The sequence below is a fragment of the Colobus angolensis genome, unplaced genomic scaffold (assembly GCF_000951035.1).
Source record: "Colobus angolensis palliatus isolate OR3802 unplaced genomic scaffold, Cang.pa_1.0 Scaffold239, whole genome shotgun sequence".
Taxonomy (NCBI): domain Eukaryota; kingdom Metazoa; phylum Chordata; class Mammalia; order Primates; family Cercopithecidae; genus Colobus; species Colobus angolensis.
In genome coordinates, this window is record NW_012115588.1 from 438,110 (window position 1) to 451,394 (window position 13,285).

The 13,285-nt window shown below is 45.9% G+C and overlaps 1 protein-coding gene across 1 annotated transcript in view; it reads left to right on the top strand.

The window, feature by feature from the left end:
* MEI1 (meiosis inhibitor 1) overlaps positions 1 to 13,285 on the top strand; it is an 89,732-nt gene that overhangs the window by 14,368 nt on the left and 62,079 nt on the right. Inside the window, exons 6-9 of the mRNA XM_011945146.1 lie at positions 4,418 to 4,532; positions 5,275 to 5,391; positions 6,966 to 7,065; positions 7,190 to 7,324. Of these exons, the coding sequence (XP_011800536.1) occupies positions 4,418 to 4,532; positions 5,275 to 5,391; positions 6,966 to 7,065; positions 7,190 to 7,324 (467 nt within the window). The remainder of the gene's footprint in view (positions 1 to 4,417; positions 4,533 to 5,274; positions 5,392 to 6,965; positions 7,066 to 7,189; positions 7,325 to 13,285) is intronic.

A 13,285-nucleotide genomic window follows, 5' to 3' on the forward strand; every position in this document is an offset into this window, starting at 1 on the left:
TGTAGACCAGGATGGTCTTGATCTCCTGACCTCGTGATCCACCCGTCTCGGCCTCCCAAAGTGCTGGGATTACAGGCTTGAGCCACTGCGCCCGGCCCGGCTGTAAATTCTTACCTCTGTACTTCCCCTTCACATCTGGGCTGCCTGAAAATGGAGAATACTTACAGCAATAGAAACAAAGTCACCTCAGTTGCTTTAGGGATCAGCTTCTGAGCTTGGTACTGAGAACCCTCTTTATCTGGATCCTGCTCATCCCTTCAGCCTTACTTTCCTGTCTCTTCTACCCCATAACCAAGTGCTCCAACCACATGCAGTCTTTCCGTGGTCCTGCATATGCTAGGTAATCCTGTCTCAGTGCCTGTGCTCTTCCTCTGTCTATAGGGCCTTTCTCCTCTCTTTATCTGCTAATCTGAGTCAGCCTTCAAGCCTATAGGGCTCCCTGTCACCCTGGCTCCTTTAGGCAGAATGTGACCCACTGTCACAGTGCTTACCTTATACCGTATTGTGGTTGACTGGCTGGGAGCTCCTTCAGGGCAAAACCTGAGTCTGGCATCTTTCCCCAGTGCTCAGCACAGGGACTCGCAGAGCTGCAAACCCTCGTGTGATAGCAGGGGTTCATTGCCCAAACTCTGGGGCTCTTTCTACAGCAAGGAAGAGGAGAAGGAGCTCTGGTTAGAAGTGAGAAGGGAGGCCGGGTGCAGTGGCTCATGCCTGTAATCCCAGCACTTTGGGAGGCCGAGACAGGTGGATCATGAGGTCAGGAGTACAAGACCAGCCTGGCCAACATGGTGAAACTCTGTCTCTACTAAAAATACAAAAATTAGCTGGGCATGGTGGCATGTGCCTGTAATCCCAGCTATTCGGGAGGCTGAGGCAGGAGAATATAGCAAGAAAAAGTTTGTCCTGAGACAAAAGCAAGAAAACAAAAGAACTGACTTCTAAAGAAAATAGTTTAGTCCATTTCAGAGTTTAAATGCCAGTCATCAAGTATAATGAGCTAGGATCAGCTTTCTGACTTAGGAATCATACATGTATTCCACAAGTTTTAGTGCAGTTTTAAGCTGTAATAACTAACTTAAAAGCAGTTACTCTTGCCATTTTCAAACATAGGTACATAAACAACAACAGGGAAACCTAAAAATGTGTTATCAAGTCACAAAATTGAAGTGTAATGAAATTTAACCAATTAAACTTCAAAAAAAGAATATTTTAAACCAAGAATCATTGTTTTAATGGATACATATCATATTTATTTGATTCTGAGATACATTGTTTTCACATTTAACAGCTCTGAAATTGGGAGACATTTTACCATCAACGGTGCATCATAGTTTAATTGGTAGCACTTTTTCTTTCTTAGTGGTGCATAAAATAATGGCTCGCCTTACATCACTAGCATCTTAAAATAAAATACAGTATGTCATTTCTTTTATAAAAGGGAACAAGATAAATATTACTTTCTAAACTCCTTTATATACTATCAGAAAATCTGGCTTTTTTTTTTTGCTTTTCCTGACAAACAGGGAGTCCGTTTATATGTCCACTTGTAAGTCCAATATGGCTGAGATGGGGTTAAGCTTGCAGTCCTCAGATGTCTCTTTGCCAGACATGAGTAGTCTCATGTCTACTTGGTCCTTTTTCTTAAAAGCTGTAAAACCAGGCATGCCCTCCATTCTTCTGGTGATGTATATTCTGTTTGGCACTATTCTCCCCCCAAATCAGCTTCTATGATACTTAAAATCTGTGGTTGCAGTTAACACTTTTCTGATTTCTGAAAGTGTTAGAGACATCCCTAACAGCTATGGTGACCAATAGGAGTTTGGATATTATTCAGAGTGCAATGGAAATTCACTGAGATGTTTAGAGTAGCAAATATGCCTGATCTAAAAATTCTGATGGGGGAGGCATCACAGTTGTGGGAAGACTCCTAGATTTGGACTTGACTGACCTGAGTTTGCACCTTAGCTTTGCCACTTATCAGCTGTGTAGCCTAGAGTAAGTAACCTAACCTTGCTAAAGTTCCCCAAGCCTACCTCCAGGTTTGATGATTTGCTAGGAGGACTCATTGGACTCAACATCTAGTCATACTCATAGCTACGATTTACGGCAGTGCAAGGAAAGCAATATCAGCAAAAGGAAAGGTTCATGGGGCAAAGTCTGGTGGAACCAGCACAAGCTTCCAGAGTCCTCTCCCGGTGGGGTCACATGGGATGCACTTCTTAATTTCCCCAGGAATGAACTGTGACATGTGAAACCCTTACCTACTGAAGAAGCTCATCAGAGTCTTAGCACCCCAGGTTTTTATGGGGGACTGGCTGTTCACGTAGGTATCCTCTGCTGAGCATATACCAAAATTCCAGACTCCCAGAAGGAAAACAGATGTTCAGCATAAACTACAGTTGTCCCTCGTATATACGGGAGATTGGTTGCAGGACTGCCAGCATATACCCAGACCCACATATGCTCATGTCCTACAGTCAGCCCTGGCAAACCCCAGTAAGCTGGCTTTCTGCATATGCCAGTTTCACATCTAGTGAATACTGCATTTTCCATCAGCGTTCAGTTGAAAAAAGGCCGCATATAAGTAGAACCACACAGTTCAAGCCTGAGTTGTTCAAAGGTCAACTGTTCATGGTACAAATAGTTTAGTCACAATGAGCCACTCTCTCAGTTCTGGTAGGAACCCTCCTGAAATCTAAGTTCCCAAACCCAGCCAAGAGCCAGCCTTGCAGACAGGGTTTTCTAAGTATAATAGCCTCAGGCCTACTGTGTTAAATCTTTTCTTTTCTTTTCTTTTTTTTTTTTTTGAGACGGAGTCTTGCTCTGTCGCCCGGGCGCCCAGGCTGGAGTGCAGTGGCCAGATCTCAGCTCACTGCAAGCTCCGCCTCCCGGGTTTACGCCATTCTCCTGCCTCAGCCTCCCGAGTAGCTGGGACTACAGGCGCCCGCCACCTCTCCCGGCTAGTTTTTTTGTATTTTTTAGTAGAGACGGGGTTTCACAGTGTTAGCCAGGATGGTCTCGATCTCCTGACCTTGTGATCCGCCCGTCTCGGCCTCCCAAAGTGCTGGGATTACAGGCTTGAGCCACCGCGCCCGGCCATCTTTTCTGTGCACTCAGTAAATTAAGGTTTATAGTAGAACCTTTCCTTGTTATGTCACAGAATTGTTGTAAACATCAAAGCCAGATGAGGGAGAGCTGGGCACAGTGGCTCATGCCTGTAATCCTAGCACTTAGGGAGGCCAAGGTGGGAGGATCACTTGAGCCCAGGAGTTCAAGTCCAACCTGGGCCATATACTGAGACCTTGTCTCTATAAAAAAATTTAAAATGAGCTGGAGCTGAGCATGGTGGCTCATGCCTGTAATCCTAGCACCCAGGGAGGCCAAGGCAAGTGGATTGCTTAAACTCAGTAATTTGAGACCAGTCTGAGCAACATGGTGAAACTCTGTCTCTACAAAAATAAAAATAAAAATTAAAAATTAGCCAGGGTCGGGGTGCATGCCTGTGGTCCCAGCTACTTGAGGGGCTGAGGCAGGAGGATTGCTTACACTGGGGAGGTTGAGGCTGCAGTGAGTCGTGTTCATATGGCTGCACTACATCCTGGGTGACAAAGTGAGACCCTGTGTCAAAAAAAAAAAGGCAAGGCGCAGTGGCTCATGCCTGTAATCCTAGCACTTTGGGAGGCGAAGGCAAGCGGATCACGAGGTCAGGAGTTTGAGACCAGCCTGGCCAATGTGGTGAAACCCTGTTTCTACTACAAATACAAAAATTAGCTGAGTGTGGTGGTGCACGCCTGTAGTCCCAGCTACTCGGGAGGCTGAGGCAGAAGAATCGCTTGAACCCAGGGAGGCGGAGGTTGTAGTGAGCCAAGATCATGCCACTGCACTCCAGCCTGGGCGACAGAGCGAGACTCTGTCTCAAAAAAAAAAAAAAAAAGGTACCAGGCATGGTAGCATATGCCTGTAGTCCCCGCTACTCAGAAGGCTGAGATGAGAAGATCGCTGGAGCCTTGGAGGCAGAGGTTACAGTGAGCCATGAGCCATGATCATGCCGCTGCACTCCAGCCTGGGCAACAGAGTGAGACCTGTTTCATAAATAAATAAACCAGATGAGGACTTTGAGAGTACTTTTGTTAATGAAGGCTTGAGCACTCATTGGTGATGACAGTTACAGTGTTCTTTGAGTGCCCCTGGTGGATTTTACATTGTGTTCTTTCCTTATTTTTCTCACCGCTGCTGTTCACAGAGACCCCTTCCCATAATCCGTAATGGCTCTCCTGAGCCCCATCCTTGTGCCTGGTGCCATGTAGGACAGGAAGGATCAGAAATGAATTAGGCTGTTGCCCTAAGGCAGCTAGGCCAGTTTTTCTGGTCCTGTTGGTGGTGTGACTGGGTTACTTTTTGCTGCCTGTTTCTCCAGCTTCTCCTCTCTAGAGATGAAACCCTGCAGGTGGCCGGTGCTCACTGTATAATTGCGGTGCTTGTCCACTCCCCAGCAAAGCATGCCCCGGCCTTCATCCATGCTGACATCCCAGGTAGGGGAATGCTTCTAACCTTCTCCTCCCTGTATTAGAAGGATGGGGTGGTGACAGGTTCAATTGTGTATGACAGACCCTATGAACTATGTCTCATAACATCTGAATCCTATTGCTGCAGATTTTTTGTATGACCTTGAGCAATTTGTTACTGCTTTTTGTCATTTATTTGGTCACCTATGAATAAAACCCTAATGTGGGGTGGTGGAAAGACCTGTGGACCAGGCAGGCAGCAGGAAACAGTATTTTTCAAGGGACTGTTATGAGCAGGGGCTGTTATGAGGTACATTGCAAATGTTACCACATTTAGGTCTTCATCTTCACTATTTTATAGATAAGGAAATTGAGGATCAGAAAATGAAATAATTGGCAGGCCTAGTCAGTGGCAGAGATGGGATAAAAAGTCAAGCCTCTCTGACTCTTAAAAACTCTTTTCCCTTCATCCATACCACTGCCCATTCTGAGAATTAGGAGACTTAGGTTTCAATCCTACTTCCGCCACTAATAGTGCCTCTTCTCTGGGACTCAGTTTCCCCATCTGTTAAAAAGAAGAGGTTAAACCATAACCAAGGGCACTTTCCAGGTTTATTAGTGGATTGATGATCATGACTCATGGAGAGGATATGTGAACAGATGAAGTAGTAAGAGTAAGGTGCTGAATAAATCCAAAGCCTTAGCATCAGTTAAGGGATCGTGATCACATGACTGTCATTTATTGTTTTCTCATCCTCTTCCTTGTCAGAATTCCTCTTTGAGCATCTTTCTTCTTCCAGTGAAATGCTCGTCTGGTCCAGCTACAACTGCTTGACACTCCTGGCAGAAGAGCCACTCTTTTTTTCCAAGTGCCACACGGTGTATGGTTGGTAGTAAGGGTCCTGTACTAGCTTTGGGTTGGGTAGACAGCAGTTTGCAGTTGGATAGCAGCAAGCCTCCACTTTGGAGGGGAGCACTGAGTCTAGACATTTCATCAGCCCAAACTCATTACCAGATTTCATATGTAAGTATTGATATCCAAATGTTCTGCTGTGCACTGATTATCAGAAGTATATATGTTTAGACGCTTCAGCAAGAGAAGGACACTTCTCTTAGCCACTAGATGAATTCCTGTTGCATGTTAACAACAACTCTAAACAGTGTTACTCAACTTTAGATTTAGTTCTTTCCCATGCCCCAGATTTCTAACCATCCAGGTAGTCTCTAAGTTTTGCTAATTTATTCTTTAAAAGTTTCTTGAAACTGTCCTTGCTTGTCTGGGACTTTTTTTTTTTTTTGAGATGGAGTCTCACCCTGTCACCCAGGCTGGAGTGCAATGGCGTGATCTCGACTCACTGCCACCTCCGCCTCCCAGGTTCAAGCAATTCTCTTGCCTCAGCCTCTTGAGTAGCTGGGATTACAGGCATGTGCCACCACACCCAGCAAATTTTTTGTGTCTTTAGTATAGAGATGGGGTTTTACCATGTTGTCTAAGCTGGTCTCGAACTCCTGACCTCGTGATCCACTTACCTTGGCCTCCCAAAGTGCTGGGATTACAGGCGTGAGCCACTACGCCAGGTGCCTTTTTTTGTTTTTGAGACTGAGTCCTGCTCTGTTGCCCAGGCTGAAGTGCAATGGTGTGATCTCGGCTCACGGCAACCTCTGCCTCCCGGGTTCAAGCAATTATCTTGCCTCAGCCTCCTGAGTAGCTGGGATTAGAGGCGACTGCCACCATGCCTGGCTAACGTTTTTGTATTTTTAGTAGAGACGGGGTTTCGCCATGTTGACCAGACTGGTCTCGAACTCCTGATCTCAGGTGATCTGCCTGCCTAAGCCTCCCAAAGTGCTGGGATTACAGGCGTGAGCCCACTATCTGGGACTTATTATATCACATCTAGATTTTTAGAGTAGGTACATTCAGTCATTCATTTTATATTCCTAGTATAAGCCAGGCACCAGGCTGGGACCTGGAGATTTAGAGATAACAAATAACATTGGTCCTTGCCCTCAGAAAAGGGAGAGATATGCAAAGGGAAATTTCGTTATGAGCTGATTAGAGCTCTGCTACAGGGAAGCATAGGAGCTGTAGGGGCACAGGGGAGATTCGCAGCTCTGAGTGGATCAGGGAAAGCTTTTTAGAGGAGTTTTGACCTGATTCTCCAAGGAGGAACAGGAGTATGCCAAGTGGAGAAAATATGTCTTGGTCAGTAGGTGTTCACTGAAAACCTCAAGTGCCAGGGACTGTGCTGTGGCTTGTACTGGGTGTTGGGGAGATGAATCAGATGAGGGCCCAGCCTCAAAGATCTCAGTCTGGTCCCATTAGCTCAGTCTTGTCAGGGTCCCGCCACGAGTGGCCTCCAACTGATACATGCTGTCCAGAGCCTGTCACCTCTCCTGGGTGGGCAGTGAAGGAACAAGAGAGCACTGATCCCTGGCCTCTGTCATGTCATCCTGTGGTAGGGATCGAGGCAGTGGTGAGGAGCCTGCAGGGAAGCCTGGAGATGAACAACACAGAGCTGCACAAGCAGGGCCTGCTGCTTTTCACTGAAATCCTGACCCGGTGAGCAAAGTGGTAGAACATGAGGCTTGTAGGGGCCGGACTGCAGAAGTAAAAGTGGGCTTTCATTCCTGGTGGGGTCAGTGATAAGAGTTCACCTACTCATTTCTCATCTAACATTTCTCAGGCAGCCAGAGGAGATCAAGCTGTTCACAAACTCGGCCATGTGCAGAGATGCTGGCCGTGCCCTCCAAGAAGCAGTTAGCAGCCCTGTGCTAGAGGTGGCTGCTGAGGCTGTGAAGGCCACTTCTGCTTTTCTGAGGTAAGAGACCCAGGCAGGCTGAACTTTCCATCCTTGCATGTACCTAAGGGCCTGTCGAGGACAGGGCAGCTGATGATTACTTATAATACCTAATATAGTTGGCTATTCATAATTGTGGATTCCACATCCATGGAATCACCCAACCATGGATTGAATTTTTTTTTTGGAGATGGAGTTTTGCTCTTGTTGCCTAGGCTGGAGTGTAATGGTACGATCTCAGCTCACTACAATCTGTGCCTCCTGGGTTCAAGTGATTCTCCTGCCTCAGCCTCCCAAGTAGCTGGGATTACAGGTGTGCACCACCATGCCCGGCTAATTTTTGTATTATTATTAGAGACAGGTTTCACCATGTTGGCCAGGCTGGTCTCGAATGTGTGACCTCAGGTGATTCACCTGCCTCAACCTCCCAAAGTGCTAGGATTACAGGCGTGAGTCACCGCACCCAGCTGAAAATTTTAAAGAATGGATGGTTGTCTCTGTATTGAACATGTACAGACTTTTTTTCTTGTTGTTATTCCCTAAACAATACAGTACACACTGGGCATGGTGGCTCACACCTGTAATCCCAGCACTTTGGGAGGCCAAGATGGGTTGGATCACCTGAGCCCAGGAGTTCAAGACCAGCCTGGGCAACATGACAGAACCTGTCTCTACTAAAAATCCAAAAATTAGCCAGGCATGGTGGTGCACACCTATAGTTCCAGCTACTCGAAGCCTGAGGTGGGAGGATTGCTTGAACCTGGGAAGCAGAGGTTGAGGTGAGCTGAGATCACACTACTGCACTCCAGCCTGGGTAACAGAGTGAGACCTTGTCTCAAAAGGAAAAAGAAAAAAAAAAAAAAAAAAAGAAACCCGGTCAGGCACAGTGGCATATCCCTGTAATCCCAACACTTTGAGAAGTCAAGGCAGGCAGATCACTTGAGTCACGAGTTCAAGACCAGCTTGGCCAACGTGGTAAAATCCCTTCTCTACAAAAACTTAGCTGGGCATGGTGGCACATGCCTGTAGTCCCAGCTACTCAGGAAGCTGAGGCACGAGAATTGCTGCGGAGGTTGTAGTAAGCCAAGATTGTGCCACTGCACTCCAGCCTGGGTGACAGAGCAAGGCTCTGTCTCACAAAAAAAAAAAAAAAAAAAGAACACTCAAACAGTATAATGACTATTTATATAGCATTTGCATTATATTAGGTATTATATATAATCTAGAGATGATTTAAAGTGTACTGGAGAACCGGGTGCCGTGGCTTATGCCTACAATCCCAGTACTTCTGGAGGCCGAAGTGGGTGGATCACCTGAAGTTGGGAGTTTGAGACCAGCCTGGCCAACATGTAGTAGAAACCACGTTTCTACTGAAAATATAAAAAATTAGCCGGACGTGGTGTCACACACCTGTAATCCCAGCTACTCAGGAGGCTGAGATAGGACAGTTGCTTGAACCTGGGAGGTGGAGGTTGCAATGAGTAGAGATCGCACCATTATACTCCAGCCTGGGCAACAGAGCGAAATTCTGTCTCAAAAAATAAAATAAAATAAATAAAGTATGCTGGAGGATGTGCATATGTTATATGTAAATACTATACCATTTTATATAAGGAGCTTGAGCATCCTGGTTTTGGTATCTTCAGAGGTCCTAGAACCAATTCCCCACAGATATTGAGGGTCGATTATGCAATGTCAATGCAATGTAGACGGGGCACGGTGGCTCACGCCTGTAATCCCAGCACTTTGGGAGGCTGAGGCAGGCCAGTCACCTGAAATCAGGAGTTCAAGACCAGCCTGGCCAACATGGTGAAACCCTGTCTCTACTAAAAATACAAAAATTAGGTGGGCATGATGGCACATGCCTGTAATCCCAGTTACTCAGGAGGCTGAGGAAGGAGAATTGTCTGAGCCCGGGACGCGGAGATTTCTGTGACCTGAGATCTTGCCACTGCACTCCAGATTGGGGCCACAGAGTGAGACTCCATCTCAACAAACAAACAAACAAACAAACAAATTAATGCAATGTAAATAGTTGTCATGCCGTATTTTAAAATTTTTTTGAGATGGAGTTTTGCTGTTGCCCAGGCTGGAGAGCAGTGGCTTGATTTTGGCACACTGCAACTGCCACCTCCCAGGCTCAAGCAAGTCTCCTGCCTCAGCCTCCCAAGTAGCTGGGACTACAGGTGCGTGCCACCATGCCCAGCTAATTTTGTATTTTTGTAGAGACAAGGTTTCGCCACATTGGCCAGGCTGGTCTCGAACTCCTGACCTCAGGTGATCCACCCGCTTCAGCTTCCCAAACCGTTGGGATTACAAGCATGATCCACCGTGCCTGGCTTACATTTTATATATTTTTTTATTGTTGTATCGGTTTTTTGTTTTTTTTTTTTTGAGACAGAGTCTCGCACTGTTGCCCAGGCTGGGGTGCAGTGGCGCAATCTTGGCTCACTGCAACCTCCGCCTTCTGGGTTCATGCCATTCTCCTACCTCAGCCTCTCGAGTAGCTGGGACTACAGGCGTGTGCCACCACGCCTGGCTAATTTTTTTTGTATTTTTAGTAGAGACGGAGTTTCACTGTGTTAGCCAGGATGGTCTCGATCTCCTGACCTCGTGATCCGCCCACCTCGGCCTCCTAAAGTGCTGGGGTTTTCTTTTTTTTTTTTTTGAGACAGTTTTGCTCTTGTTGCCCAGGCTGGAGTGCAATGGCATAATCTTGGCTCACCACAACCTCTGTCTCCTGGGTTCAAGTGATTCTCTCCTGCTGCAGCCTCCTGAATAGCTGGGATTACAGGCATGCGCCACCACACCCAGTTAATTTTGTATTTTTAGTAGAGACGGGGTTTCTCCATGTTGGTCAGGCTGATCTTGAACTGCTGACCTCAGGTGATCTGCCCATCTTGGCCTCCCAAAGTGATGGGATTACAGGTGTGAGCCACTGTGCCCAGCCATATTGTTATTTTTTATAAGTTTTAAAAAATATTTTTGGTCCACAGTTGGTTGAATCCATAGATGCAGAATCCACAATACAGAGGGCTAAATTATACTTCCAAAGTGTTATATTATCATGTCTTTTGTATTTTCTCTGTTGTTTTGAATTTATACCTTGAAAGAAAATTCTGTTTCATTTTGGTAAGGAGTAGCAGAGGTAAATGTATCTGTTGACTCCATCATCTTTAATCAGAAGCTGTCAGCTCTTTAACAACTATGAACTCTAGTCTCTAGCCCTGGTTCTGTTACTGTAGTTTCTCTTTGAATGCTCTCAACCACTCACAGAGCTTCAGCTACTATAGCTATATGTTGATAATGCTCAAATCTATAGTTCATGCCTAAAATGCCTGTATTACTTTCCTATTGTGACAGGACCAAATTACCACAAAGTTGGTTTAAAACAACAGATATTTACCTTCTCATGGTTCTAGGGGCCAGAAGTCCAAAATCAGTATCACTGAGATGAAATCAAGGTGTCAGCAGGGCCACACTCCCTTTGGAGCCTCTAATAGGGAACCCTTCCCTGCCTCTTCCAGCATCTTGTGGCTCTGGGCACTCCATAACTTATGGTCATATCACTGTAATCACTGCCTCTGTGACCACATTGTCTTCTGTTCTCTTTGTATGTATAATCTCCCTCTGCCTTTTCTTTCTCTCTTTTCTTAAATTTTTTTTCTTTTTTCTTTTTCTTTTTTTTTTTGAAGCAGAGTGTTGCTTTGTCTCCCAGGCTGGAGTGCAGTGGCGTGATCTCGGCTCACTGCAAGCTCCGCCTCCCAGGTTCACACCATTCTCCCGCCTCAGCCTCCCGAGTAGCTGGGACTACAGGCGCCCACCACCATCCCTGGCTAATTTTGTTTTTGTATTTTTAGTAGAGATGGGGTTTCACCATGTTAGCCAGGATGGTCTTGATCTCCTGACCTCGTGATCTGCCTGCCTCCACCTCCCAAAGTGCTGGGATTACAGGCGTGAGCCACTGTGCCTGGCCAAAATTTTTTTTCTTATTTTTTGTAGAGATGGGGATCTTGCTATATTCCCCAGGCTGGTCTTGAGCTTCAGGCCTCAAGTGATCCTCCTACTTTGACCTCTCAAAGTACTGGGATTACAATCATGAGTTATTATGCCTGGCTGCCTCTCTCTTATAAGAATACTTATGATGGCCATGTAGGGGACCACCTGAATAATCCAGGATAACTGCTTTATCTCAAGATTCTCTGTGAAAACTTTACTGTAGAAAATAACATTCATAGGTTCCAGGGATTAGGACCTGACATCTTTGGGTACCACCATTCAGCCCACTATAGTGTTTTCCTGAACTCCAAACGACATTTCCAACTGCCTGGTGCTTTATTCCAGAAACTTCAATCTCAATTTGTCCATGCGACTGGGATATAGAGAAAAACACCCAATTTGGGATCTGAAGAATTGGATTTGGGTCCCTGACTCCACAAGCAGTACTTAGTCACTTCTTGCTCGTTCCTCTGATCTCCTTTCTGTTTCTTGAACACATCACACTTGTTCCTTCCACTAATTATTCCAACTCTGCCCAAAATAATAGTCCCTTAAATCTTTGTGACTGCTTTTTTCTTGTCATTCAAGTCTCATTCAGAATTTCCTTTCCTAATTGACCTTATCAGACTGCTATAGCATCTATCAAACATTTGAAAGTTCTTGTTTATTCTTTTTTTGTGACAGAGTCTCACTCTGTCGCCCAGGCAGGAGTGCACTGGCACGATCTACGCTCACTGCAAGCTCCGCCTCCTGGGTTCACACCATTCTCCTGCCTCAGCCTCCTGAGTAACTGGGACTACAGGCGCCTGCCACCAGGCCTGGCTAATTTTTTTTTTGTATTTTTAGTAGAGACGGGGTTTCACTGTGTTAGCCAGGATGATCTCGATCTCCCAACCTCGTGATCTGCCCATCTTGGCCTCCCAAAGTGCTGGGATTAGAGGCGTGGGCCACCACACCCAGCCTTTTTTTTTTTTTTTTTAATCAGAGTCTCACTGTGTCCCCCAAGCTGGAGTGCAGTTGTGCGATCTTAGCTAATTGCAACCTCTGCCTTCTGAGTTCAAGCAATTCTCCTGCCTCAGCCTCCCAAATAGCTGGGATTACAGGCATGAGCCCCTGAACCCAGCCTATTCATTTGTTTTATATCTCCCCTCCCCCCACTAAAATATAAGCTCCAGGAGCTCAAGGACCTTGTCAGTTTTTTCACTGCTCTGTCTCTGGCTCCTCATAGGTAGTCAATATGTGAATGAAGGATGTTAAAATGGACAGTGAGACTAAGGGATCCTAGCACCACAATGGGAAGTTATTCCTTAGCAAGGGGCTTGAAATCTTAAAAATAAATAAATAAATAACCCAGGAAACTCATATGTATAGAGTAACTTTTATTTTGTTACCATATTTTCTCTTTTAAATTTCTAACAAAGTAATGTATTCAAATAATACAAAATAAGATATTGGTTGGGCACGGTAGCTCGTGCCTGTAATCCCAGCACTTTGGGAAGTCAAGGCAGGAGGATCGCTTGAGGCTAAGAGTTTGAGACTAGCCTAGACAACATAGTGCCACCCCATCCCTATGAAACTGTAAAATAAAATAGGCCGGGCACAGTGGCTCACGCATGTAATCCCAGCACTTTGAGAGTCCGAGGTGGGTGGATCACAATGTCAGGAGATTGAGACCATCCTGGCCAACATGGTGAAACCCCATCTTTACTAAAAGTACAAAAATTAGGCTGGGTGTGGTGGCTCACACCTGTAATCCCAGCACTTTGGGAAGCCGAGGTGGGCAGATCATGAGGTCAGGAGTTCGAGAACAGCCTGACCAACATGGTGAATCCCTGTCTTTACTAAAAATACAAAAATTAGCTGAGCGTGGTGGTGGGCGCCTGTAATCCCAGCTACTCAGGAGGCTAAGGCAGGAGAATCGCTTGAACCCGGGAGGTGGAGGTTGCAGTGAGCCGAGATCATGCCACTGCACTCCAGCCTGGG